This window comes from Ammodytes marinus (genome assembly GCF_949987685.1).
Source record: "Ammodytes marinus genome assembly, chromosome: 1".
In the NCBI taxonomy this organism is placed as follows: domain Eukaryota; kingdom Metazoa; phylum Chordata; class Actinopteri; order Uranoscopiformes; family Ammodytidae; genus Ammodytes; species Ammodytes marinus.
The window spans coordinates 413841-441778 of record NC_137230.1 but is presented as its reverse complement, the minus strand read 5'-3'; the positions used below and the strand labels follow the sequence as shown (position 1 = coordinate 441778).

Below are 27938 nucleotides of genomic sequence, written 5' to 3'. Positions count from 1 at the left end.
GGAACTCTTAGTTCATCATAGAAGGGACAGTATAAAAAAAAAATTGATTTGTTCTCTACTTCTCCTAAATCACAAAGTTCACAAAGTATCTGTTCAAACCCAATCAAATTAGTTTTATTTGTATAGCCCAATATCACAAATAGACATTTGCCTCAGTGGGCTTTAGATTCCATACAGTATGACACCCTGACCTTACACCCCTGTTTAAATCTGCCGACCTCAAGTGCCAGGGGAAGGATTCCCATTCTTAATTGGGCAATCAAGGATCTCTGATTTCTTGGTAATGTTTTAACATAGGATTCTGTTTCATAATTATGTTTGATTTGGACATATGTCCGTAATTTAGGTTTTAACATTATATCATTGAACCCGACAAGTAACTTCTTTCTAATTTTGTTTATGCTGTATGATAAATTATTTTTATAAATATACTGTAAATCGGCTTCTTCAAAGACAGCATGAATCTCCAGGGTTTTTCCTGGTTCAGAATGGGCCTTTGGGGGGTCAGTACGCGGACCGACTTTTTTGGGGTCGCGACTATGTGCAACAGTAAACGCAAACGTTTGTGTATTTTAAGAGGGGTGTGGGTTTGGGAGAGGGCAGTTTCTGTCCAGATAGAGCATTTCAGTCAGCCTGTCAATCACTGTGTTACCATGGAGCTCACTGTAGGTATGAAGTAAAAATACTAATAATGACTAGCTATTTAATAATGTAATTTTTTCTAATTGATCAAAACCATGGAAATTGCAAGAAGGTAGGGCTGCTCGATTATGAAAAAAATCATAATCATGATTATTTTGATTGAAATTGTGTAATCACGATTATTAAAGACAGTTAATCATTGATTTAAGAACATCATGCATTTATTTAACTTTTAACAAGGTTGTTTCTATTAACACAATAACTTTGGACTTCAAACATAGGCCTAATTGAACTGAAAACAAGGAAAATGGAAATAGGCTAAATAAGTGAAAAATATTTTTAATAAATTAAATGTCAAAATAAAAATAACACATTGCAAATGGTGTTGATAGGGCATTTATTTTGCTAGCAGGAATGTGAGTGCATCATATCGGCTATTTATGTCTCAAGGAGCTGGCTGGATAGGCAGTTGCATTGTACATTGTTGACTGTTGTGGTGGCAGGAGTAAAGGAGCTTTAAACTCCCGTGTTTTTAATTCATTTATTGCTTGGTCATAGACCACTATGATTTGACTTTAAGTGAATAAACAAATTGGTCGGGATGTTTTGAGGTGCAGACATTGTCGCATATGCCTTTTTTCTCTCTCTCTCTGGCGGTCGCGTATGTCACGTGACTCGCGTGTCCGCGTGTGACATATCTTGCACATTATTTCAGTTTGTGAGTCTGAAGTCTTTTCAGACAACACAATTAGTTTTACCTTTCCTCTCGACCAAAGGGTGACTTACTGCCATCCTCCCTCCTTCTCTCTGGACCAGCCGATAGCTAAACTATCAGGTGAGGGAGGGGCCGAGCGGAGCGCATAGCAGAAGGGCTATTAATTACGATTATTTTGTTTTCATGATTGAGGGAAGCCGTAATAGTAATCAAAATTGAAATTCAAGTTATTGCCCAGCCCCTCAAGAAGGATGACTTAAATTGGGCTGAATTTGGAGAGGTTATAAATGTCTATATTTATTCTCAAATTGTATCATTTTGGCGCTGGTGATTTTCCTTTGGCGCTGGGCAGTGGCGGCTCCTGACAATAATCTCAGGGGGGGCAATTGTTGCCATGATGGGTATAATGACCCAAAATTAACCTAAATCAGATAGCTAATATTACAATGTCATATTGCATTTAACAGTTTGTTTTTCCTGTTCATCTGGCATAACCACTCTGGCAACATTAGACAAGCATTGTAGGCTACTGTACAGTATTTTTGGACATTAAGTTAGTTAATTTCTTGAATAAAATAATTTTAGCTCTAAAATGATTGAATTATCTGGCTGTGGCTATCACAGATAACTTGTCATCTACCAGTGTGCTCCTCAGATAGGCTTCCTTTAAAAGTTAAGAGACCTGGGGCCTCATTTATAACGGTGTGCGTAGAAACCATCCTAAAACATTGCGTCCGCAGAAAGCCAAAAATGTGCTGCGCAAAAAAAAAATCTGATTTTTAAAACTGTGCGGCGCACAGTTTCACGCAAACTTCCCTTTATAAATACCCACCTGCGGTGAATTGTGCGCAGACGATCTCCACCCCGTGTCCTCCCACTTCACCTCCCAATTTCATCCCACATTCTACCATACATGGCGAATGCTAAATAGCTCCTGAATATGATGACGCACTTAATAAGCACAGCATTTTGACTGACATGAGGAAAAAAGGGAGGCAATCGGCCGCAAAGAAAGCGACTGTGAAGGAAGAAAGCCCGTGACGTGCATGTGCTGCAGAAACTGACACACACACACACACCCGCGCACCCGCACGCTTATCACATATCATGATTGTCGTTGTAGTCTTTGTAAAGCAGTTTCGCCCAACTTTGTACTGTATGCAATATCACGTATTAGCGTAGGCCTACCTGTAGTACTACATGTAGGCCTATATAAAATATGGTGTGACAAGTGAAATAATGCCTATAGTCTATTCGAGAGAATTGTTTATCTCCCGTGAGATCAACACATTTCCAACAACGTCAGATTATAGTTTAATCTTCCAGAGGGGGAATTGTTATGGGAAAGAGATGCGTGTAATGATTTGCTAAATTCATAACATGATTTTATCTAACGAAATATACAATTTTATTAATATCTGTTGGGCTTAACATTGTACAAAACTACTTTTTACTCACCTGTTAAAATTTGCTCTCCCGCAGGGCACTCACGGAAACACCTCCCGACGTATAGGATATTATTATAGAGTAGCGCTAAAAGATTCAATTTATAAAATAACCAAAACATGTAGACCTAGGCTACTTGATATGTAATTCAACCTACATCACAACTGCATGCCATAGACTACAGTAGCCATATATTTGCAACTATAGGTAAGCTTATACATTTTATTGACTAAATATATTGGGTGCCAAGCATCATTTGTCTGTGTTTTTCTGATGACTGAGCTTTATTTCGTGGTGTTGCCATTGAGTGTCGCTGATTCCCCGAGTCAGGAAAACCTTGCGGTAGCTCTACGCATGGTCGAAAGTTGGCGTAGGAATACGCACACTTCTCCGCAAATAATGTTTTCATAAATACCAACGTTTGCCACCGCACATTTTCCCGCACATTTCTTTCCGTCTACGCAAGGTTTTTGTACGCCGCAAGCTTTATAAATGAGGCCCCTGCTCTACAATTAATCACAATAATCTGATTGATTTGACAGTTGTGTTCTGATTAAACAAAAATGGATGCTGGCATAGCATATGTGCAACATTAACAGTGCTAATCATCACGTTGGTTTGGGTTACTACTGTCTACAGCACTTGGTAGGCAGATTTATGTCGGATGGTGATAGCAGCTGTCAGAGTAAACAGTCTATGGATCAGCTGTTGAACGACAACATGACGACAACACATTGGGGCGATCACCCTTGGAACCCATAGATATTGCATTGCGAGGCCTGCAGTTTGAAAAAAAAAAGTTGTACATTGAAGTCTATGAGAGCGCTGGGGGCGATTTTCAACCAGCCCGAAATCGCCCCAGAGTGACGGTACAGAGCACAGACGCTGATTGTACAATGATATTCAGACTTAAATGCAGGTAAAAACTGTATTGAAATCATAAATTATGATTATAAATACATTATTATTATCATCATTATATTTTAGTTTTTTGCTGGTATGGCTGAAGGAGGGCGTCGCCCTATCGCCCTCTATGGGCGAGCCGCCGCTGGCGCTGGGTAAATCCTCTTTGGGGGCCGCCAAAAATGTCTCTATGCAGGAAAAACCCTGATCTCTGCAGCCCATGGAGATTTCTGAACTTTATTCCAAAGGAAAACGTTCTTATTGATCCTGTCATCTGACATATTAATAAAACGATTCCACAGTCTAATCATATCACACTTTCTCCTTATTGTACCAGGAATCCATCCCATGTCACCCTGAGCAGCCAAAGAGGGAACATATTTATGAATACCCAGAAAACAACGTATAGCTCTGTTTTGTACTGCATCTGAAATCCTTCTTTCTTTAAATCCCCATACCCCAGCAGCATAATTCACAATGGGAGAAACACATGCATCATACAATTGAGAGTAATTAGAATAACCAAGGTCTTTACATATGTTTAACCTGTCTGCCAGCTGAATCAGCCAGGAGTTTAATTCCTTTTTCATAATTCAATAATTCATCAAGTGGAGATCTTAGGTGTTTATAAACAGATGTATTTTCTAATTGCATATCAGAAAAAGTAAAGATTTCCCCACTTCAAATTATCTGTCTTTTACTCTGATTTATGGACAGTATTCATCTGCAACTCCAGGTCTGTACTACTAAGTTTAACATTCTGTAAATCATCCTCCAATTCAGCCAGCAGAACATATCATCCGCTTACAACAAAGTACCCACAGTTTAATCATTCAAATGTATACCTAAATTAGCATTCTTGATTTCAAAAGCCAGGTCATTTATATAAAGAGAAAACAAACTAGGGGACAGGACATCACCCTGTTTAACAACAAAAGGGGTTTTAAACAAGTCAGTTTTTAAATCATTTACCTGAACACATGCAACTGGGGAACTATACAGTGACTTTAGAGCCTGATAGAATTTACCATCCACACCTGCTTTTAGAAGTTTTAAGGCAAGCAGATCTCTACTTACCCAATCAAAAGCCTTTTGGAAATCCACAAAACATACAAAAGTAGATTTATTTTCTGCAATTCTTGTCCTGACAATTGTTAAAATTGTATGAAAATGATCAATGCAGGCTCGGGTTCTTCTGAAGCCATTCTGATCATCAACTAAATATTCCTCTGTTTCCAGATACTCGTCAGCCTAGCATTCAAAATACTACTACACAATTTATACACTTTGCTAAGAAGGCTGATTAACCCTGTAATTGAGTGGTATCCTAGGGTCATTCTTAGATGAATTTGGGATAGGTTTGATAATAGACTTATACCACATGGAAGGAACAATACTGTATTTAAAACAAAACCTAAACAAACAGAAAAGCATGTTTAAAAGAGGAGGTGACTTTAATACTTCATTGGGGATATCTTCCACACCTACTGCTTTTTTCAGCTTAGATTTATTTATAGCAGCTTTCACTTCTTCCAAGGTAATATCACAATTAAAAAATAAAATCTTCTCTCTGCTCATATTTCTCTCTAAATTGTCCTTTGATTTCCATGCATCTTCAAGAAAAGCATCTTCAAAAATAGGTGGAATATTACTTCCTGAAAATAAATCAGCAAAATCGGTCTCCCACTTTTTAATTACAAAATCTTTCCTGCATTCCAGGACATTATTACTTAGGACAACCTCCATAGGTATTTTCTGTATTCTCTTTGGGCCTAATTTATTAATTTCCCTCCAAAATTGTTGTGGATTATTGGTTTGTAAATAATCTAATCTCAAGGACTGTCCTCTACTAAACTTCCTTTTGTAGAACCTTAATTTTTTTATCAAATGTAAACTGTGCTTGCCTGTCATTTTCTCTGTTGTTGTTTCCAGTGTTGCCACAGTTACTTTTGAATAGTAACTTAGTTACTTTACTGATTACTTGATGTTAAAAGTAACTAAATTAGATTACAAGTTACTTTAAAAGTTACTTTACAGGTTTTGAAACCCATATATCTCAATTTAAAACATGCACATATTAAGAATCATTGAAAATATAAAAAATAAAGCTTGTACTAGGCTAGTAACCTATAGGCATACTGTTTTCAAAATAATAAAAATTATGGTTTAAAACGATAGTTACGTATGTAACTACGGTTCTATGAGTTCCGGATGACCGCCAGAGGCGGTGCTTATAGCACTGGATGTTCCATCGCGCGCATGCGCAGGTCGAGATCTTTATACCAACAAAGTCACCTGTGACACCTGGGTGACCCCGGGAATGTCTATATATTCCGGAAGTCACCAGAGGTTCTGTTCCAACTGGATCTTCTCGCGGTGTCTGAGAAGTCTGAGTGACAGAGAACTCTGGCGGTCATCCGGAACTCATAGAACCGTAGTTACATACGTAACTATCGTTCTATTTCGTTCCTACTGACCGCCAGAGGCGGTGCTTATAGCACTGGATGACTTATACCAAAAAGGTCACGAAGAGTACTCATCAATTAAGGGCTTGCAGCCATCAACAAGACAGCTGTCATCCCACCGGATGAGGTGCAGCAACATTTACTCTGTAGAGCCGCGCAACGTACATGATGAAGACCATGTAGCCGTGGCGCAAATGTCCTGCCGTGAAATCCGCTTCAAGGCAGCCCATGATGTAGCCATACTCCTGGTAGAGTGGCACTCAACGGCCAAGGCATGGGGAGCCCCTGTGCTCTATATGCATTCAAGACCACATCCACAAGTCAGTGGGAGTGTCTCTGTTTGGACAGGGCAGCCCCCTCCCTGCAGCTCCCATAGCAGACAAAGAGGTATTTGTCTTACGCAAGCTGGTTGTTGCCACAACCTATGCCCTAAGCGCCTGCACCGGGCACCGTGGGTCTGACATTCTTTCTGCACCCCCTGGTGAGCCCAGGGGATTGAAAGCAGCCAACTCGATCGATTGGTTTACATGGTGGGGAGACAATCGTTTGGATAGGAAGGATGGATTTGGCGAGAGCACCACTCCTGACCCTTCTACATGCCAGCGCAAGCACGCCTGGCTTACTGACAAGGCATGGAGTTCACCGACCGATTGCAGTCGCAATGGCAAGGAGGAATGCCGTCTTCATAGACAGCCGCGTCAGATCTGCCTGACTCAGCGGCCCAAATGGGGGTAGACCTAAGGCCCTCAGGACTACTTGCAAGTCCCATGATGGTGCCCTCAGGGGTCATGGTGGCTGAATGAAGCCTCTGGCCTCCCTTCAGAAACTGCCTGACTAGGTAGCGGGACCCTACCGCCTGGTTATCCACCCCTGCATGTGCGGCCGATATCGCAGCCACATAGACGCACAGGGTGGAAGCAGCTCTCTTGCTGCCCAACACAGACCGCAGAAAGTGTAGTATCACTATCACTGAGCAAGTCCATGGGACTTCGCCATGTGCCCTGCACCACTGTGAAAACAACTTCCACCTGTCTGCATAGAGCCATATAGCGGAGAGTGCCCCTGAAGTTAAAAAGGTATGGACCTCTGACTGGACGCAATACGTCAACAGTGGGTCCTGGCTATCAGGAGCCACACGCCCAGCTGCAGCGCCCCGAGTTCGGGTGCCACATGTGTCCGCCTACCTGAGACAGAAGGTCCTGTCTCCCTGGAAGGCACCAAGGTTCTCCTTGAGGAGTTTAGTAACGCTGGGATCCATGGCCTTCCTGGCCAATGTGGAGCCACCAAACGTAGGCTGTAACTGCAACGCTGGACCCCATCCAGTGTTGTCAGTAACAAAAGAATTGTAGGAAATGCATAAAGCAGGCTGACTGGCCAAGCATTAGCCAGAGCATCCTGCCTTAGGGGACTGGTCCTCTCCATCTAGGAGAACCCAGGGGGACAGTGGGTCATCTCTTTGGAAGCAAAGAGATATGCCACTGCCCTGCCATACTTGTCCCAATCATGCCCACCACCTCCGGATGGAGTCTCCACTCCCCGGGGGTGGCCCTTTTCTATCGCTGTGTTCCGGACACCTGGAACTTGGACAGCTTGGATAATGACAATTAGATAATGCTGAGGTCAGCATACTTAGTCGAAGGAAGAGGCTGTACTCCAGCAGCCTCCATTGCATGAAGTGCTGTAGTAGCTGCTGAACGGTAGCTACGCGCTACGGAGAAAGGCAGGCTCGCATGGCCGCCGACTCGAGCACCAGCTGAGCTGTAATGGTGGCAGGGATGCTGCCACACCCTGTTTAATATCCGCAGAGCCAGGGACGGCCCAAACGGAAGAACCCTGAACTGGTACACCTTGCCCAGAAATGCAAAGGGGAGGACCACCTGTGACATTGGGCAGTAGGGACTTGAAAGTAGCATCTTTCAGGGCTATGACACAACCCAGTCCGCCTGAGCGATAGACTGGAGGACCCCTGCAACACGCAGCATGGGGAAAAGGAAGAATCGTGAGGCACTGATTCCACCGTCTTAGTCCAGAACGGGGCGACCCCGCCCCACCTCCTGGTACCTGAACTTCGGTTGAGTAGAACCTACCAAGCATCGAGTAGCACCCCCAAGGACTCTGGGCGAGGGCGGAGGCTGGACGCCGACCTCCTGGCGCCTGAAATGCAGCTGTAGCGCAGTGTTACGGCGCTGTACAGAATGTGCTGAGAAGCATTGGCCCCTTGATTGTCCACCTGAACGTGGTTGAAGCTATTGGCACGGGGTACCACAGAGGTTCCCGGCCTGTAATCAGGCAGAGGTGCACGTTGCAGCGTGCAACTACTGTCTAGCCTGGTCAACCTGAACACTTCGCACCGGGCCTGAAGAGCAGCTGGCCGAACGTCTGGCCTGGGATCACTGGAAGAGAACGGAGGGTCTGTCGACACACCTCCGACTGGGACGACTGCGCCAGCCAACCCTGGCGGCGCGCCACGTCACAGTTGACATCAACCTGCCTAGCCCTTTTTCTTGTGAAGCGACCTTGGGTACCTTGAAAGGCGCTATCTAAATTCAAATTATTATTAGCTCCCTAAGTCATAATGCAAAGTCTGCAGTGAAGCATCACTGAGGGTCCATGCTGAGTGACCAGCACCTGACCCCTGTATGGTTTGCGACCGAGCCAGGACTGTGTGAGAAAGCAAATTCCCAGATGGCCCACACAGGCAGCAATTTCGTATCTCCTAGTAAGGAGGTCGCCTGAAATCCGGCACTGGTGCCGAGGGCAGCGCACATCGGCTCTCAGAGCCTCGTCTGGGGAGACAACCAGGGATGCTATAGCAGGCTCAATCGGAGCTAACCAGTCCGAGCCCTACCATCAGCATTGTGCATGGCTGCCAGAGCTCTGCTGTCACTAGTGTGATGGGAGAGAGCCCTTAAATCTGGCCAGCATCTACGGAGCTCAGCGGAATAAGGCTCAGAGGGAGGCACACAGAAAACGGAGGATTGAGGGCCTGCCGAAAGAAGGCATTCGTGGGTGCAGATGAAACCAGAGCTTCACCTAACCCCCTACTTGGCGAGTCACGGACGGACACTGACCCTCTAGCCGAGCTGCCCACCTGTATAACATTACAGGACGCAGCTGTGGACAGCATGTCATCCCCTGTAGTAGGAAGGATGCCCAGCCGCAAGGTTACTCACTGCCACTGTACCATGAGCTGGTTGGAGGCTAGTAGAAGAGCCTCTACCTAGCCACCTAAGTGCCTGAGACATGAAACTACAGTTCATGCATGGTTTATCTGACAGCGCTTCCCTCAGGTGCTCAACCCTGAGACCTGCAGGGCACTTGTCATGGCCATTCTCCACTGTAGGGAGGCCATGAAGGCGTCACAATTATGGTTGCTTAGCATGTCAGCAATTTAGCAGGCTAGGCTAAATGAATTAGTAGCCTACTCAACCGAGCTTCAGGTGCAAGCAACGGAGCGACACCCCTAAAAGTAACAGCACTTGCGAGCAAATACAGTAGCCTGCGCAGACACGACAACTGTGTGACAGCTACAATAACACAGTGAAGGCAACCTTTGGAAACCTAAGACGCTCACTGGCTAGCAACTAATGTATGCAACCGGGCTTTAGGCGAGAGCAACCGAGCCTCGGTGCGACACCGCCAGAATAATACAGCGGCGGCGCAAAACTATAGCGCCCACTGGCGAGCAAATTACAGTAGCCTGCACAGACACGACAACCGTGTGACAGCTAAAATAACACACTGAAGGCGACTCTTGGAAACCCAAGACGCTCCCTGGCGAGCAACCAACGTATGCAACCGGGCTTTGGGCGAGAGCAACCGAGCCTCGGTGCGACACCCAAGGACATATAAGAAGGGCGATACCGCTAGAATAATACAGTGGCGGCGTAAAACTACGCCCACTGGTGAGCAAGTTACAGTAAAACATGCTAGAATTTAGCCAAAAGTCGAGCCAGCTAAAATATGCATCCGACTAAGGCATGCAACCGGGCCTCAGGCGAGAGCAACCGAGCCACGGTGCGACACCGCTTAGAATAGTACATTGGCAGTGTAACCCTGCCGCCCACTGGCGAGCAAGTTACAGTAGGCTAGGCAATCGAGCTCTAGGCGAGAGCACACCCAAGCAACAACGCGACCTGTCGAGCCAATTAAAATATGTAATCCGAATAAGGTATGCAACCGGGCTTCAAGCGAGAGCAACCGAACCACGGTGTGACACCGCTAGAATAATACAGTGCGGTGTAAAACTATGCCGCCCACTGGCGAGCAAGTTACAGTAGGCTAGGCAATCGAGCTTTACGAGAGCACACCCACACAGTTCAATTGAATTCAGTTTACTTAAGAAGGGGACAGTGCAAATCAATAAACCACATGATCCTACATGGGTTAAAAAATGCTAGAATTAGCCAAAATGCTATTCTCTATCTGTAGTCCCCTGGCAGTGTCAGCGGCTCTTGATTCACATGCTCGATGACAAACTCCGCCGACATTAGTTGTGTTCATCACGTCATATCCATTTATTTTTTTGGGCTAGCAGGACAGTCGGCTAATTTATGCCCAGCTGTGTGGCACTGCATGATAGAGGCTACTTTATAACAGAGACAAATAAATGCAAGTTATAGCTTGGCAACTGAGGCTTAGGGGGCAAACATTACACTCTTGACTCCATTCTGTATGTGTTACCTCGCAGGGGGAGCAGGCCGGGGAGTAGGTGTGTGTGTGTGCAGCAGCGGCAACGCGCCTCCGTTTGTGTCCACTCTGCACGTTCACGTTGACAAAGGAATTGTGTGCGGAGGAGGAGGAGGGCATATTTATTGGGGCATTATTGTCAAACGTTTTTAATCGTTGAGCATGTATAGATGATAATGTCGGCATGGGCCACATACACTGTAAAAAAAAAAAAACAGACTTTCAGATTTTTTTTTTCTTTTTCAAAAGGGCACTTGATTGGGCCAGGGGAAAAGGGCTGGTGCTTCAGCACCACTTCAGGTCTACCTGTGCACGCCACTGATGACTTATAGTAGTTCTGTATACACAATGTTGTCTGTCAGGCCGTCCTCGTGGTCTCCAACGAACACCCTCACACCTCTGGCACGCTTGCCTCTGCTGAAGGCAGTGTAGAGCTGGCCATGCGCAAACACACTTTGGGGCAGGAACACTACAACTCTATCATTTTCCTGTCCTTGTCCTGCAGAAGACATGGGTTCAGGTAATTACTAATCAAATTAAATTGCAAAGTGAAAACGTGGAAATGCAAAATGGAGTTTATGTCACCTTAATTGATGGTAACAGCAAATGCCAGGCGAAGGGGGAACTGTCTGCGGACTACTGTAAAGGGGAACTCCTGGGCCCTGTCATGATGCGGTATCCTCGAAAGGAATACCCGGAATCCCCTGTTAGGGCCGACTGCGACTTCGCACTCCACTGCCCTGTCCATAATTTGGACCACTGTGAGTCTGGTCCCATTTCTGAGGCTGCATCCAGGGCCAGCCTGGAGGTTCCTCAGCAGCTTGTGTCCCTTCAGGGACCGTCCACATTTTCTGCAGCATTTAACAGGTGGTTGGTTCATCTCCTGTGCATAACACATTGTTGCGGTTATTATTACTTTGATCTGTGATGTGATCGTGTTCTTTTGTGATAATGATAGTTGAACATGTTTGTGTCATTGGAAGGTGATTTGCACAATTGTTAATGAAAGGAGAAACATTAAATAACCTCAAATCATATTTACCACGTTAGTGGTAGGGCATCAGTAGGTAAAAAGAGCAGCTCCAAGCTGACTTTCAGCAATGTGTAGACTTGAATAAAAAAAAAGAGAGATTGTGTGTGTGTGTGTGTGTGTGTGTGTGTGTGTGTGTGTGTGTGTGTGTGTGTGTGTGTGTGTGTGTGTGTGTGTGTGTGTGTGTGTGTGTGTGTGTGTGTGTGTGTGTGTGTGTGTGTGTGTGGCACTGGTCAGACACAATGTAGGCCAAGTAAAGGAGCATAATAGTATATTACATGTAGTCAATGCAATGGGCTTGTAATAGGGGTGTGAACGTTTACAAACATTTCTAAACGGTTGGAAGTGAGAAAGTCAGGCAGACAGATAGACAGAGGCAGAGAGGCCTTTATTTCATAATTTAGCTTTTTTACTTCAACTTGATCATAACTGCCTAGTTATTAGACTGACTCCCGCTGTCAACGGCCCGTTGGGCTTACGAGCCGACCAGCTGATCGGATCAGCTGTTTGAGACGGAGATGAAAAGGAAAGTGAAACTGAAGGTGGAGCAGTTAAATAGTTCAATGAATAAATATTGTAACCAAACACAATAATGTATTTTGTTATCTGCTTAGTAGCCTAGAGTAGCTCACATCACCCACCACTCCTTGAAAAAAAAATAATTTTCCAAACAAAAACATTTTTTTTGTTTATTGATTTTTCTTAAACGGTTATATACTAAACGGTTACACGTGTACACACGCACACCCCCAGCTTGTAAGATGCCAAAGTGTACTAAATATGTAATTACAATTGGGTGATTGCAAAAACAAACTACAGCGAAATAAAGCACGGGCTTGTGTGGGGGAGGGGAAGAGGTAGAAGGAGGGTGTGAGGGCGAGATTGCAAATGTGTATTGTCTACCTGAAGACGGCGGTGAATTAAAGCACTGGGCTTGTGTGGGGGAGGGGAAGAGGTAGAAGGGGGAGCGAGATTGCAAATGTTTATTGTCTACCTGAAGACGGCGGTGAATGAAAGCACGGCGGTGAAATAAAGCATGGGGGAGGACAGTAATATTAGGCTACATTTTAAAAAGTATTTTAGCAAGTTTGTCAAAGTGTAGACGTCTTACCAGGGAGAGTATGTCAACGGCGGGTGGTCCATGTAAGCCCAGCCGGCTGCTGGGGAGTGTCGACGGCAGGTCAACTTTACGTCCGGTAAACTCTAACCTGCCGTGCGTAAACTTTATGTCCGTTATCACGTCCGTTAAACTTTATGTCCGTTATCTGGGCCGTTGCTGCTTCATGTGGCAGGTATGTAGCAGGTATGATACCTGCATGCTGCTGCACTGGGCGTTGGCACATGCGCACTGGACGCACTGTGAGACTGCATGCGCACTGGGCGTTGGCACATGCGCACTGGCACATGCGCACTGGATGCGCACCAACTGTCGAGCAACTGGTGCGACTCGCCTGCTATTATAGTAGTATGATGTAAGTGTATTACACTCGTTAAAGGTTACTGTAACATGCTAATTCACCTTCATCTGAACTTTACAAAGAACGTTTAAAACTTCAGACAGAATTCAACCTTCTTTCCTCTCGTCAGGTTGCTGACCAGTTGCTTAGGAGCAGAAGTACTTTTTACGAGCATGGTGACAAGATTGGCAAACTCCTGGCCAATCAACTGCGCGGATTTAGAGCGAAGCAACTCATCCCTGGAATACGGACAGACAGTGGGTGTACAACATCAGATCAGAAATTGATAAACGAAAAGTTCAAAACATTCTATTCAAATTTGTATAGTTCTGATTGTACAGTAGACGCAGCGGTGATGGAAACCTTTTTCAGTAACCTAAACATGCCTTCCCTTTCTCAAGACCTGAGACATAGCCTTGAGGCACCTATTACTCAGAGGGAAATTATTGCAGCAATAACATCTATGCAATCAGGCAAATCTCCTGGTCCAGACGGACTTCCATCTGACTTTTTTAAGAAATTTTCAGCCGAATTATCGCCTTTTTTATGTTCAGTATTCTCAGACTCATTTGACTCAGGTAAACTCCCGCCTTCGTTCTACCAGGCCTGTATTCTCTATCCTCTAGATCAGGGGTTATGGCAGGGGGGGCGCGGATGAATATGTAAAAAAAAAGAAAAACTAAAAAAAAAAAAAAAAAAAAAAAAAAAAAATCTTTTTTATACTAAGATCACGGCATAGCTGGACACAAGTTCTTCTGCTTCGTTCCCCTCACTGCATTTAAATGCATTCAGTAAATTACAGAGAAATAGGTCTCGTTAAAGAAAAAGAGCACCAAGCCCAACCCAGAGGACCCTGCATACATTTTGTTTATTTTAAATTAATATTTTTATGGAAAATCCATGTGTCCTTCTTCAATAGCTTCTAATTCATCAGACCCAGTGTCTCCAAATTATTTGTTCACACAAAATTCCTCATATTTAGCCTCTTAATTGTCCTCTCAAAGTGCACCAGATTCATGCATTTCACTTTAAAAAGGTGAAAAAAAATCTCCCGGGGGGGCATACCCCCGGACCCCCCTAGGAGGGTCTGGTTCTCCACTGGCTACTATTCTCCTCCAGCAGGACATTGGAGGCACTAGCGAAAAAACACTGGGTGTGTGAATGACATTTAACTAGTCAATAATTTGGGCAAGTCTGTCTGCCTATCTTTCTCACTCCGATGCACACATGTATTATCCATGCTTAAAGGAAGCAGGATTAAAACACTGGATTAAGATGTTAAAATGTATTAAATGTGTTTAAAAACGCACAAAAATGTTTAAATTTGTAAAAGAATAATTTTTTTTTTTGGGGGGGGGGGGGGGGGGCTCCGCTGAAATTTGTTCTCTGAGGGGGGGCTCACTCTCTCACACTTTGAAAACCCCTGCTCTAGATTGTGCATCATACCGACCAATTTCACTATTAAATACGGATGTGAAGATACTTGCTAAAATTCTCGCCCACAGATTGGAGGATGTTCTCCCCTTTATCATATCCCCCGACCAAACTGGGTTTATAAAGGGACGCCAATCATTTTATAATATCCGCCGGCAAATGAACATTTTATATTCCCCCAGAAATATTGAATCAGAATGCCTCGCTTCTATGGATGCTGAAAAAGCATTTGATAGAGTAGAATGGAATTATTTGTTTTTCGCCCTTGAGAGATTCGGTTTGGGTCCTGTTTTCACTTCTTGGGTTAAATTATTATATGCATGCCCTTCTGCCTCAGTATTAACAAACAGCCGTTACTCAAGTAGTTTTGATCTGCACCGTGGGACCCGGCAGGGTTGTCCTTTGAGCCCGCTCCTTTTTGCTATTGCAATCGAACCACTTGCGATTGCCATCAGAGGTAACAAACAGATTCAGGGGATATGGAGAGGAGGAATTGAACATAAGGTATCATTATACGCCAATGACTTACTTTTGTTTGTCGCCAAGCCAGCCACCTCTTTACCGGAGCCACTTTCTGTGTTGGAGGTCTTTAGTCAGTTTTCTGGCTATAAACTTAACTTGAGTAAGAGCGAACTCTTTCCGATTAATAAAGAAGCTCTTAAACTTGATTATACAGCTCTCCCACTCAAAGTGGTGACAGACCATCTGAGTTACCTTGGGGTATGTTTTACCAGAAATTTTAAAAACCTATTTAAATCGAACTTCCTCAAATTATTGGATCAGGCGAAGCAAATATTATCGAAGTGGTCTCCTCTGGCTTTCTCTCTCATAGGTAGAATAAATTCAATCAAAATGACATTACTCCCAAAGTTCCTATATCTATTCCAATGTCTCCCCATCTTTCTCCCCAAATCCTTTTTTCAGGCCCTTGACTCTTTAATGATAAATTATATTTGGAATGGTAAACACCCTCGCAAAGCATTTCTTCAAAGACCAAAACAAACAGGCGGAATGGCCCTCCCTAATTTCCAATACTATTACTGGGCTGCTAATATCCGTTCTTTAGTGTATTGGGTGCATTTTCACCTTGACGACTCAGCCCCAGTATGGGTAACAATGGAGTCCAGCGCTGTTAGCCCATTGTCTCTATCTGCCCTCTTAAGCGCCGCACTTCCACTCTCTTCGGCTATTCCCAATAGTAATCCCGTGATTAAGCACTCCCTTCGAATCTGGACCCAATTTAGGAAGAATTTTGGAATGCAGAATTTTTCACTTTTCAGCCCAATTGCAGCTAATCATTTATTTATTCCCTCGACGGTGGATGGTGCATTCAAGATCTGGCATAAAAAAGGCTTAAAATGCATCGGTGATTTATTTATTAATGATCTATTTGCTAGTTTTTCCCAATTGACAAAACATTTTGGTATCGAAAAGACAAATTTTTTCCGATTTCTGCAAATCAGGCATTTTACGCAGAAGTTAATTCCCCAATTCCCTTATAAACCGCCAGCCAATCATGTCGATTTGTTTCTTTCTGTAAACCCCACATTAAAAGGCTCAATTTCTGTGTTTTTCAACCTTATTTCAAAGTTGCATAGCCCCTCTTTAGCAGCTATAAGAACCCTGCGGGAGCAGGACCTAGGCTCTGCCTTCACAGATCACATGTGGGATTCAGTCCTGGATCGGGTACACTCTACCTCCATGTGCGCCCGACACACTCTTGTGCAATTTAAAGTAGTACATCGTATCCACATATCTAAAGCTAAATTAGCTTGTATGTTCCCCGATGTAGACCCGACCTGTGACAGCTGTAAGAGCGCACCGGCATCACTCTTTCACATGTACTGGTTGTGTCCCACCTTGACTGAGTTCTGGACATCAGTTTTTCAAACAATTTCTGAAGTAATTCAGCATCAAATTAAGCCGAACCCTTTCACTGCAATTTTTGGCATTGCTCCCAATTCAGGCTTGCCTAAAGTGAAGCTAAAGGTACTGGCCTTCACCTCTCTACTTGCTCATAGGGCTATCTTACTTAAATGGAAAGACCCTGCTCCTCCTTCCCACTCACATTGGATTAGAGACATTATGTCATGTATGAATCTGGGGAAAATGTGTTGCACTACCCAGGGATCTGAGACTAAATTTCATAAAATATCGCGCTCCTTCCTAGACTACTTTAAGAAACCGACCACAATAGTTGAAGAGTAGCTACCCCCCCCCCCCCCCCCTCTTTAGTTTGATTAGATTTTATTTCTTTGTTTTTTGTTTCATATTGGTTGTTTTTGTTTCTTGAAGTGTGTGTTTCTGTTTCGTTTCTGCTATTTTTAACATTATGTATTATTTTCTTTGTACTAATTTCTTAATGGGGAAAAAAAGGGGAAAAAAGTTGTAATCCATTGTACTGCAATTGCTTTGCTACTTTGCAATCTAATAAAAAAACCTTTGGGGAAAAAAAGGTTACTGTAACTGCTGCAATCGTATGGTTAATCCAATGACAATAGCCGTGACGTCATCATGAAGTTATTTATTTATTTATTAAGCGGTTTGATTTTCGGGATGATGGCTCTGAAGGCCTAGGTGTAAAAGGCACGGCCCGCCACTGCACATGTCAGAGGACAAAAAGTTTTCAGGAAAAGTTCTGCATCTCTTTTTTTGATTGTGAAACTGGTTCATTTTCTTCTGTTATTTGAACTCCAACTTTAAATGTTAACAATAAAAGTGAGTGATCCGGTAAGTGACATCTTTCTCCAATAAGGTTCATACAGGTTGCAGCATTTTGATCTATAAGGTCTGTAGCAGTAATTACTTTATAGGCAAGACAAGACTCAAGGCAATTATGGGGTGTGACTATATAGTCCACCACAGCTTTTCCCCTTACTGATAAGTTAGTAAAATTATCATCATTTAGATTTTTCCTGCCATTCAAAATACAGCATTTAGAGTCCCTAAGAAATTCAAGGAAGGATGCACCATGGCTATTTAGTGACAGATCTAAGTTCACTCTCGGTGGAACATTGTCTAAATCCCCAATACAGTCCTCTTTATCAGAAATACGACTATTAAAGTCGCCACAAATATAAATTGCGTCTGTTTCCAAAGAATAAACTTGAGTTAGTAAACAATTGAAAAACGTGTTACAGTCTCTTCCCCTTACAGATCCTTCTGGGGACAAATAACAGGAAAAAATCACGAAACTAAACTGCAGCTCTCGATGTTCAAACCGTACTCCAATTATGCCGTCCACAGATTTATCCACAACATTTATTTTAAAGCATTCAAAAAGTTGGGGCACGTATAGGTTTGTTTCTGTTGTTTCCAAACCACGTGTAGTCAGTTAACTCAATAACACCATCGCCGGATAAATGTGTCTCATTAAGGGAAATAATACCTGGATTTTGCGAGTGTAATAATAGACGTCGGAGCTCGCAGTTTGTACAGGTCCATCCATTTATATTCCAGTGCACAAGAGACAAACAGGATGAGTCATTTATTACGGGTTGGGCTGCGGCTCCTCAGCGTCTCCATGCTCCGGTGCTCTGCTCTGCAGATTGGACTAACACTCTTTTGAACATCGGGTTGGATTTCAGGTTTTGTTTCCCACGGAGCACTGCCACCTTTTCTCTCACTGAAGCAAAAGCCACTTTCACCGCACCGGGGCCCGGACCTCTGGCTCGCAATCTCTGCATTGCCACTGGCGTCAGGATTTGCTCACAAGCACAGCCTTCTTCAAACACTTCCTTTACTTTTTTTGGGCTAAATCCTCGTCTTCATTATATGGTAAACCCATGATAACGATCGTCACATCAGGGTCATATTTGTTTGGAGCGATGGAGTTGTTTAAATAAATTTTCTCCTCCAGCTGATCCAAGCGTGACTTAATTGTGCCGATTTCCAAATCAATGTTGTCTTGTATTTCTTTAACACACTTCTTTAGTTCACCTTTCAGGATCTTCTCCAGCGACACATAGCCCATCTTCCTTGCTATTTAGCTGTTTTTCAATATTATCCACTTTCATCTCTTTTAGGAGCAGGTTAGTCTCTCCCTCGTCCTTAAAATTGACATAAAAATTTACACATTTTAAGGTGATATTAAAAAACATTTCTGCTCAGGGTTGCTGCGACACTTCACCATCTTATAGTGTCTCTTTAAGGTAAATGGAATTTTCTATGTGTTGGTCATGGTGCAGTATTCCTGTGTGCAGGGGGCTGGTGTTGAGATCTACCCAGGCAGTGTGTGCAGCCTGGTTGGTAACGGAATCCATCACTGTAAGGACGGGATCCTCATCAAGGTGAGGAAGAGGCCACATGGCTCATCCAAACATTCCTGTCTTCACTGTGTGTACCAATAACAGACAAAGAAACAGTTAGGGCAAAAGCTTGTCCCGTTCATTCTCTCTTCATCCCGAGTCAATCGGCTGTTAAATTGGTGCGCACACATTCTCCAGGCTCACACACAGACAGCAGGCTGCAGAGCGACGGACCAAGGTTGTTTGGGGCAGAACTGCCGAAAGAAACGGCTCTACTCGCATCCATTTCATAACATTATTTGCCTAACCAAGTAGGCTTATGAATAACATTGATTACCGCGATGAAGTTAGTTTCAAGTCGGAATTTCGACAGACATTCACCAGCAGTTGGTTGCAGGAGAACGGTTAACACGCCCACCAGCCACAGCATACGAAACCAATTTCAGTATCTCCCTCCTGACTTGGTCATATTAATGAAATAAGAATAAAACTTTTTTTTAACTGAATTGGGATCATGTAATGTGATTAATAATACACTCAACAAAAATATAAACGCAACACTTTTGTTTTTGCTCCCATTTTTCATGAGATGGTCTTAAAGATCTAAAATTCATTCCAGATACACAATTGTACCATTTCTCTCAAACATTGTTCACAAATCTGTCTAAATGTGTGATAGTGAGCACTTCTGCTTTGCTGAGATAATCCATCCCACCTCACAGGTGTGCCACATCAAGATGCTGATCTGACATCATGATTAGTGCACAGGTGTGCCTTAGACTGTCCACAATAAAAGGCCACCCTGAAATGTGCAGTTTTGTCTCACAGCAAAATGCCACAGATGCCACAAGCATTGAGGGAGCGTGCAATTGGCATGCTGACAGCAGGAATGTCAACCAGATCTGTTGCTCGTGCATTGAATGTTCATTTCTCCACCATAAGCCGTCTCCAGCAACTTCGCACAGCCATTGAAGAGGAGTGGACCAACATTCCACAGGCCACAATTGACAATCTGATAAACTCTATGCGAAGAAGATGTGTTGCACTGCATGAGGCAAATGGTGGTCACACCAGATACTGACTGGTTCTGAGTCCCCAGACCCCAAATAAAGCAAAAAAATGCACATTTCAGAGTGGCCTTTTATTGTGGACAGTCTATGGCACACCTGTGCACTAATCATGATGTCAGATCAGCATCTTGATGTGGCACACCTGTGAGGTGGGATGGATTATCTCAGCAAAGCAGAAGTGCTCACTATCACACATTTAGACAGATTTATGAACAATGTTTGAGAGAAATGGTACAATTGTGTATCTGGAATGAATTTTAGATCTTTAAGTCCATCTCATGAAAAATGGGAGCAAAAACAAAAGTGTTGCGTTTATATTTTTGTTGAGTGTATGTGCCTACAACAAGTATTTAGATAAAAAATTACTTTATCTTCAATAGCTTCCATGTCAGGTGACCCAGTGTCTCCAGTTATTCCAGAACATACTAAACAGCTCACATAGGACACAGTTGATTAAGCCTCTTAATTTGACTCTACAAGTGCACCAGATTGATGCATTCTAGTTTAAAAGTACCAATTCTAGTACCAAATTTTGTCCGGGGTAGGCAAACGCTCGGAACCCCTAGATTGTTTCACAATATTCTGTGGGAAACACTGCACAGCTATGACAGAAAAAAACTATCAGGATTTGACCATGTTTATTAACCACATGTTTGACAGAAATAGAAATGGAAGTACACGCCAATGTTGTGCATTGTGACAACAATACCAGCTTTAATGAATCCAGCCACTGTTCCACTGTTTGGACAGGATTATGCTGACGAGCTGGATGTGATGCCTTCCATCACCATGGAGAACAATGTGATCCACAACAATGAAGGCTACGGGGTGATTGTAGTGAAACCCAACTACAAAGTTCCTATGGACACATGTGAAGGTTAGTGAAGCTCTCACTGTCACAAAGAAAAGATTTGGACAAGAAGGCAGAAGGTTTGTTTGCGAAAAAGCACTCGATAACAGGTTTGATGTTCACAGAAGAACCTGCCGAACAGACAGCCGAAGACAAACAACAAGGAGGTGTTCCAGATCCTCTCTTGATCTCGGCAACCAACCTGGCCAGCAGCAGCAGCTCAGCTCATCCCCAGTCAGCAGAGAACAACAGTTCAGCTGAGAGTGTAGCCTCCAACTCAGGCTTGAGGCAGTTTACTCGTCAGCTTAGCAAAAGCAAGGAGACGTCCTGCAGCCGAGTGGTCCAGGATCTAATGGACCATCAGATCTTTGTCTCTATTCAGGGAAACCAGTTCAGACGCAATGGCATGGGCGACTTCGGCAACTTTTTCTACTGACGACTTCAGACTGTCTTGAATGTAAACTCACTCTTCTTTTAATATCCTTCCACTTCATATTTTATATGATTTATTTAGGTAGACCTCAAATTAATATGGCTTATTCACATCTAACATTTGAGGTGTCCTTCAGAGACTATGATGACGCAAGGTGTGTTGTAACCAGTAATTAACAGAATTCTGATTCTGACTTCCACACCAATTTGAATGCTTTTATCTAATTTATTCCTTTGGTCTCTAGATGCCAAGTGTTTTACTTTTTATGCAATATGTGTTTGAAATTCACTCGTCACTTTGAACTCAGTTTTGGTGGTTCGACTATAGATAAATGTAACCTTTAGGGTGGTGGCTTGCTGAAAGCGGTGCACTGTTGGCTCACAAATATATTTCTTTTCTTTTTTGATCATGGGTTGGATTTTTCTTTTTGTGTTTTTATGATATGAAGATGTATTTTCTTGTTGAGGAAGACCTTAAATTTTACATGCTCTTAAAAGAAGTAGGACATGCTAAAATAAACAAAGTATATATATAATAGTTTGATAACCTGATGATACCAATGGGCTTTGGTTTAAATTGATTTTTTTGCTTTCAATAAAAAGTGGCTGTTCGAACCTTTTTATATGTAGTATATAACTTAATTTCACACATTCACACCCTGGGTCATGTTGTGGAAACTGAAATATCAGTTAAATGGAGTGTCATCCAGGTTCACAGCTACTCTCCCAGTAAACCAGATTAACTATGCTGTTTACAATATGCACTGTGCTTGGTTAACATAACTCACTCTGCTGGTAATTAGAACTCACAGGCCTGGGCAACGACATGCACTGTGCTTGTTAACACACTGGGCTGATTAACAGCTGGACATGGGTGGGGAGTGAGAAAATCATCAGATCACAGATCACTTTATAACATGACTTTAACTTGTTGATTGTAACATGCACTGGTTCTCCTATGAAGAATAATTTAGCTCCTAACAAAAGATCAAATATGTCCTCCTTCCTTCACTGACAGAGGTTATTGACCTCTCCGCACCTCTGCTACAAAAAAATCTAAGTATAAACCCTTTTAACAACTAAATGGAATTACACTGTCAGTGGGTGTGCAGGCATTTGACCGATGAGTCACATACTCCAACAAACAGAACAGAAAAGATAACTGCAAGGCTAGCTAAACAATAACCAAGAAACAAGGTCAAAGACCTGACATTTTACAGACTGACCTTTGTTTTATAGAATGTGCAGTTACTAAGTGAATGTAAGTATCTATTTAATATCAAGTGTACACGAATAAATACATGAAAATTCTCATCAACTCACAGAAATAAAACCTCTGCAGTTTTACAAAACTTTGATTAATAAATAAGCAAATAGTCATATCCAGTATACCAATGATGTGTTTATGATGAAAGTTTGTGACATTCAAGGTTGGGAATAATTCTACAGGCTCCTCCCCATGAAGCGTTTTTTTTTTTTTTTTTTTATCTTCCTGTCTGCTGAGCAGTCAGACTTTTACTCAATCTCGGCGAGGGACTGAACATCATAGAAGTGAGTACAAATAACTGTCTATAAGAATATAATTAGTTCTAGCATGGTAGAATACACTGTAAAAGTGAAAACAGGGTTATGGTTACTGCATTGTTGGGGAGAGTGGACTGAGTTGTGCTAGTGGGGAAGTAGTGCCACCCCTTGTTTCTAGAAAACCGTGGAAGAAATTGGAAATGTGACCATATATTTAAGAAGAGCCATCCATTTGACTCATCCTGTAAAGAAGTGAAACACTGGGAATAAGCTCAAAAAACTGTTTTTGCCTTTCAAAGTAAAATGTCCATGATCAAGGTTTTTTGATTATTGTGTCTGAACAATTATAGACAAGTTTGAAAACATTTGACACATGTTTTAGTGCTTTAGTATGCTACACTTTGAGTCTATACAGTTAGCACGATGTCAACCCTAAACTGCTGCATCATGCTAATTATCCAAAATTCTGGGGTTGGGGTGATTTGTGACAAAGGGCCTGGGGTGAGTTATAAGTAAGTGAAATGTATTTATAAAAGCACATTTATAACAGTTTGCACTGTCCAAAGTGCTTTACATAGTGCATTCAGTAGGTAAACAATGAAGGTAAAATAACAAAAATAAAAGACATAAAGCCCATACATCCACATATAAACAAAGATAGTAATGCAGAGGTAAGATAGTTAATGGGGAGGAAAAGCCAGGGTGTACATATGGGTTTTGAGCCTTGATTTAAAGGCAGAAATGGAGGGGGAATCGCATTTGGCAGGTGGCAGTTGGTTCCACTAGCACGGAGCAGCTAGTGCAAAGTACATTTCTGTGAGTTTTAACACTTATATTAACATAAATAAACCGCTTACTTTACCTTTAATGGTGATAAGTCACACTTTGTGTGCTATGTTTTCGTATGGTTAATAGGTCATTTTGAAAGGAGACAAGTTAATTATTATGCTTAGCCTTGCTGTCCTCGCCACTGAAAACCACATGTATCAAAGTGACAGTTCCAGAGCAAGTAATGCCGACTGCATACAATTGATGAATTGACAAGTAATTCAATGAGGTGCTTTAGATAGTCATTGGCCCTCATTTACTAGTGCGTACGCACAGATGTGTGGCATACAAATCTGTGATTTATCAATATTTTCGTACCTGCATTTCTTCGTATTCTGAGAACAAATGTAGAACTTCCTCAGACCATGCATACTCACAAATTATACAGTTTTGACTGTGTTGGTAAACATAACTACACACTTTTTAACAAAATACATAGCGTATTGAAACCACGTTCATTTAAAAAATAGAATATTTTTAACAGTTAAAGCTACTACGAGTAAGTCGGCACGTTGCCGACACCTTTAGGCCTTTGCACACCGGGCGCGTTTTATTCGTGCGATTAATCCGTTAATTAACGAACGTATACAGAGTCAATACAAGCTTCCACACCAGCGCCGTCATTTCGCATCGCGAATTTGCGTTTTTTTTTTTCGAACTGAGTTCGATTTTTCTGGGACGTCGCTTCTAAAGTGAGACGCGACAAAATTCACATTTCAAAACATTCGCTTTTACGTTGCGTTTATTCGTCGCGCCCGGTGTGCAAAGGCCTTTAGAACAAAAGCGGTAGTATTTTTACGACGCCAGCTGTTTTCTAGCTCGTGCTGGGAGTGCAAGAATCAAATAATCAGGAAGCAATATGGTGCGTGTCCGTGTGTTGAAAGTGTAAGGGGAACCGGACTCTTTTCGGCTTCCAGAGAGTGGTTAGTGACACAGCATCAACTAATGCCAGTAAGTGCTAAACACACCTGATTGCAATGAGTTGATGCATTGTCACCTCTCACGTAGCTGAATGAGTCCGTGTCCGTGAGATGGCAGTTAGTTAGTAGTCTAGGATCACGATGAGGTAATGTGTTTATGTTGTTGTAAATAATGACTATTTCAGATGATTAATGGTCATCTGATGATGCTGGTGAGGCAAAGTAAACTGTGTTTTAGTAGGCTACCGCTCATTCATTTAGGAGTAAACACTGCAGTCTAGGTTCGCTCCGTGAAATTGTGTATACGTTGCCTGGCAACACCCTCCCGCCCGCCTATCACTCTCCCTTTTAGCTTTTCTTCATTGCATTTTCTTTTTTTTCTTTGATGGTTCAGCCCCGTTATCAGTCATTATGACTACAAACAACTGTCTCAAACAAGGCTCCCGCTCCCCTTCCCTCACCTGGAGCCATAGGCTTCTCAATTCACGTTGCTGCGCCACACTGAAATCTGCGACCAATGCGGATATGTGACCATAGAGCATGCACGCGTGAACCGAAAATCGGACTGGGTGTACGACCAGATCAAATGCAGTAATAAAAACTATATAAAAACGTCTTTCTTTGCACTGATGGTCTCGTTTGCTGTTAAAGGTAATTTATGATTATGAGAGGAAACATGAGGCTGTTTAAAAGATATTTAAATGTTACTCGTTGCCGCTTTAAAGGTGAAGTAAGCGATTTATATTTATGTTAATATAAGTGTTAAATCACTCTTTAGTCATACAGTGATCACTTTCATAATGTGCGCGTTTCATAAAGCCGGTCTCTCAGTCAGCTGCTCTGCATGTAATCGTCAAATAAACTTTTCGGGGATCCCAAAATTTATATCCAATCACAAGAGAGAACGCTACAACCCAAGACCCGTCTCAATCATGGTCTCACTGCCGGTGCACGCCAGAGCGACAGATGGGTGAATGTTTATGCGCCTACAATAGCGAAGCAGGTAAAAATCCTTCCCAATGTCTGTTTTGATGGTTTTTATCATGTTTTATCACACTTATGGATCTGAGATGATGCTAGATAACTCGCTGCTTGAAGACCGCAATGCATTAATGTGGTGACGTAGGGACGAGGGGACTGCTAACTGCAGTAACTGACAGGAAGTTAGCTAAAAGAACCATTCCGCTTACAGCACCTTCAATTTAATATCCATTGGCCAAATGTATTGAATAACCATAAAATTGATTTGATTTCATCTTCATAAATTATTGAATTAGTCAAAAATATTCAACTACAAAGACTTGCATTATGAGAATGTCCACATTAAAATATAGGCCTAACCGTTTAGTTTATTTTTTTATTATTGTTTGCATTGCTATTTTCTTTCAACTAAAATGTAGACCTAAATTATTCATACCCCTGGCAAATTTTGACTTAAAGTTACTTTTATTCAACCAGCAAGCTTTTTCTTGATTGGAAATGGCTTCTCCCAGAAGATAATAAGACGATGTACAAGAGGCATCATGGGAAAAAAAATCAGCTTTTAATTACATTTTAACAAAAAGTGGCATGTCCAAAATTATTCTTACCCTTTTCAATAATCAATAGAAAAATCCTTTATTGGCTGTAACAGCAATCAAATGTTTCCTATAATTGCTGACAGGCCCGGTTCTAGACAGTCAGATTAGGGTGGGCCTGTAGAAATTTTAGGTGGGCACACTGGGCAGAGAGACCGAAGATGCGCGCGCGCAAGCCAAAATGTTTTGCCCTTGTAAGATCTCTGCGTCTGATTTTTGGCACATTTACTGTGAATTGTGTAGAACACAATATGCAAATACACTTTGAGTGTTGCTGTGTGGGAGATTTGATTCTTGCATGTTTTTTTTCTCCAAAATGTTTATGAATAACATATAATATACATTATATACAACATAATGTATCTTTTTTTTATCGCAGTATTAACTGTAGGCAGCCTGAGCTGATTGAAAAGAAAGCTTTGGGACTGGGCAACCTGGATGGTGGTAGTCCAGAGCTATATACTATACACATAGATATATAGTATTTCCACTATTGGCTCCAATGTCCAGCTGGGTGTAAATAGTAGCCAGCCGAGGTCACAACTCTGGGGGGTCCGGGGGTATGCCCCCCCGGGAGATTTTTTTTTACCTTTTTAAAGTGAAATGCATGAATCTGGTGCACTTTGAGAGGAAGATTAAGAGGCTAAATCTGAGGAATTTTGTGTGAACAAATAATTTGGAGACACTGGGTCGGATGAATTAGAAGCTATTGAAGAAAGACACATGGATTTTCCATAGAAATATAAATTTGAAATAATATAAAAATATTATGCAGGGTCCTCTGGGATGGGCTTGGTGCTCTTTTTCTTTTACGGGACATATTTTTCTGTAATAATAATAATGAATTTGTTTAAATGCATTGAGAGGAACGAAGCAGAAGAACCAGTGGCGGAGCCAGGGGGGGCCGGGGGTGGCCACGGCCACCCCCCGCAGAATCTCGGCCACCCCATTGGCCACCCCAAGCGCCATAGTTTTGACGGCTGTGGAAAAATGCGGAACCTTTCTTACACCGCTAGTACACTGTCGGACCTTTTAGCCGCACGCACACATCATGTAACAGCTCAAGCCTGAATGCTTGTTACTACCATGGTTACTACCATGGGGTTACTACAGACCTGACGCTTCGACTGGCAAGTAAGCGAACCCTTCCATCTCTACTAGTGTGCTCCGCTCTGCCCCGCCCCCGCCTGAACTATTTTGCTTTCAGCGATTGCAGTGCAATGGTTATTCAGCATAAAGTTAAAACACTCGCTCGCCCAAGACTGATGTTAAACCGAAACACAAAAGCCTTGCGCGAGCAAAGCAGTGATTCACCCGGTGAAACATGGGGTGAGACTGTGACTGTGGGTAACGGTGTCATCACCTTGCCGGTAAGAAAAGCTCTGTGGCTTAACGGCTAAAATGATAACCGGCCGCCGGGGATCTCATGTCCGCTAACGTTGTTCAGGGGAGGCTTCCGCGATCGGATTGCATTTCACGAGCATGAAAACACAGCCATGTAGGCATTGCGAACTTACAACGCAACAAGAGGAAATGCCTGAGTGAGCCGCCTGACTCCCTCCGTTAGTTTCAGTACAGCCGAAAAAAATACAATCACCACCTAAACATGGACATAGTTTAAATAAAGCATCTTGTTTTTATGATCATTAGGGCTTTGATGCAAATTCTGAATTGAAATTGAACATTTCGGTGGCAGCTGTGTTGCAGTT

The 27938-nt window shown here is 42.7% G+C and overlaps 1 protein-coding gene across 1 annotated transcript in view; it reads left to right on the top strand.

The window, feature by feature from the left end:
• Window positions 1-21930, top strand: part of shcbp1 (SHC SH2-domain binding protein 1) — a 101293-nt gene extending 79363 nt beyond the window's left edge. Inside the window, exons 11-13 of the mRNA XM_080026610.1 lie at window positions 18984-19070; window positions 20849-20975; window positions 21074-21930. Coding sequence (XP_079882736.1) covers window positions 18984-19070; window positions 20849-20975; window positions 21074-21384 — 525 coding nt within the window. The 3' untranslated portion in view covers window positions 21385-21930. The remainder of the gene's footprint in view (window positions 1-18983; window positions 19071-20848; window positions 20976-21073) is intronic.
• The last annotated feature ends 6008 nt before the right edge of the window (window positions 21931-27938 follow it).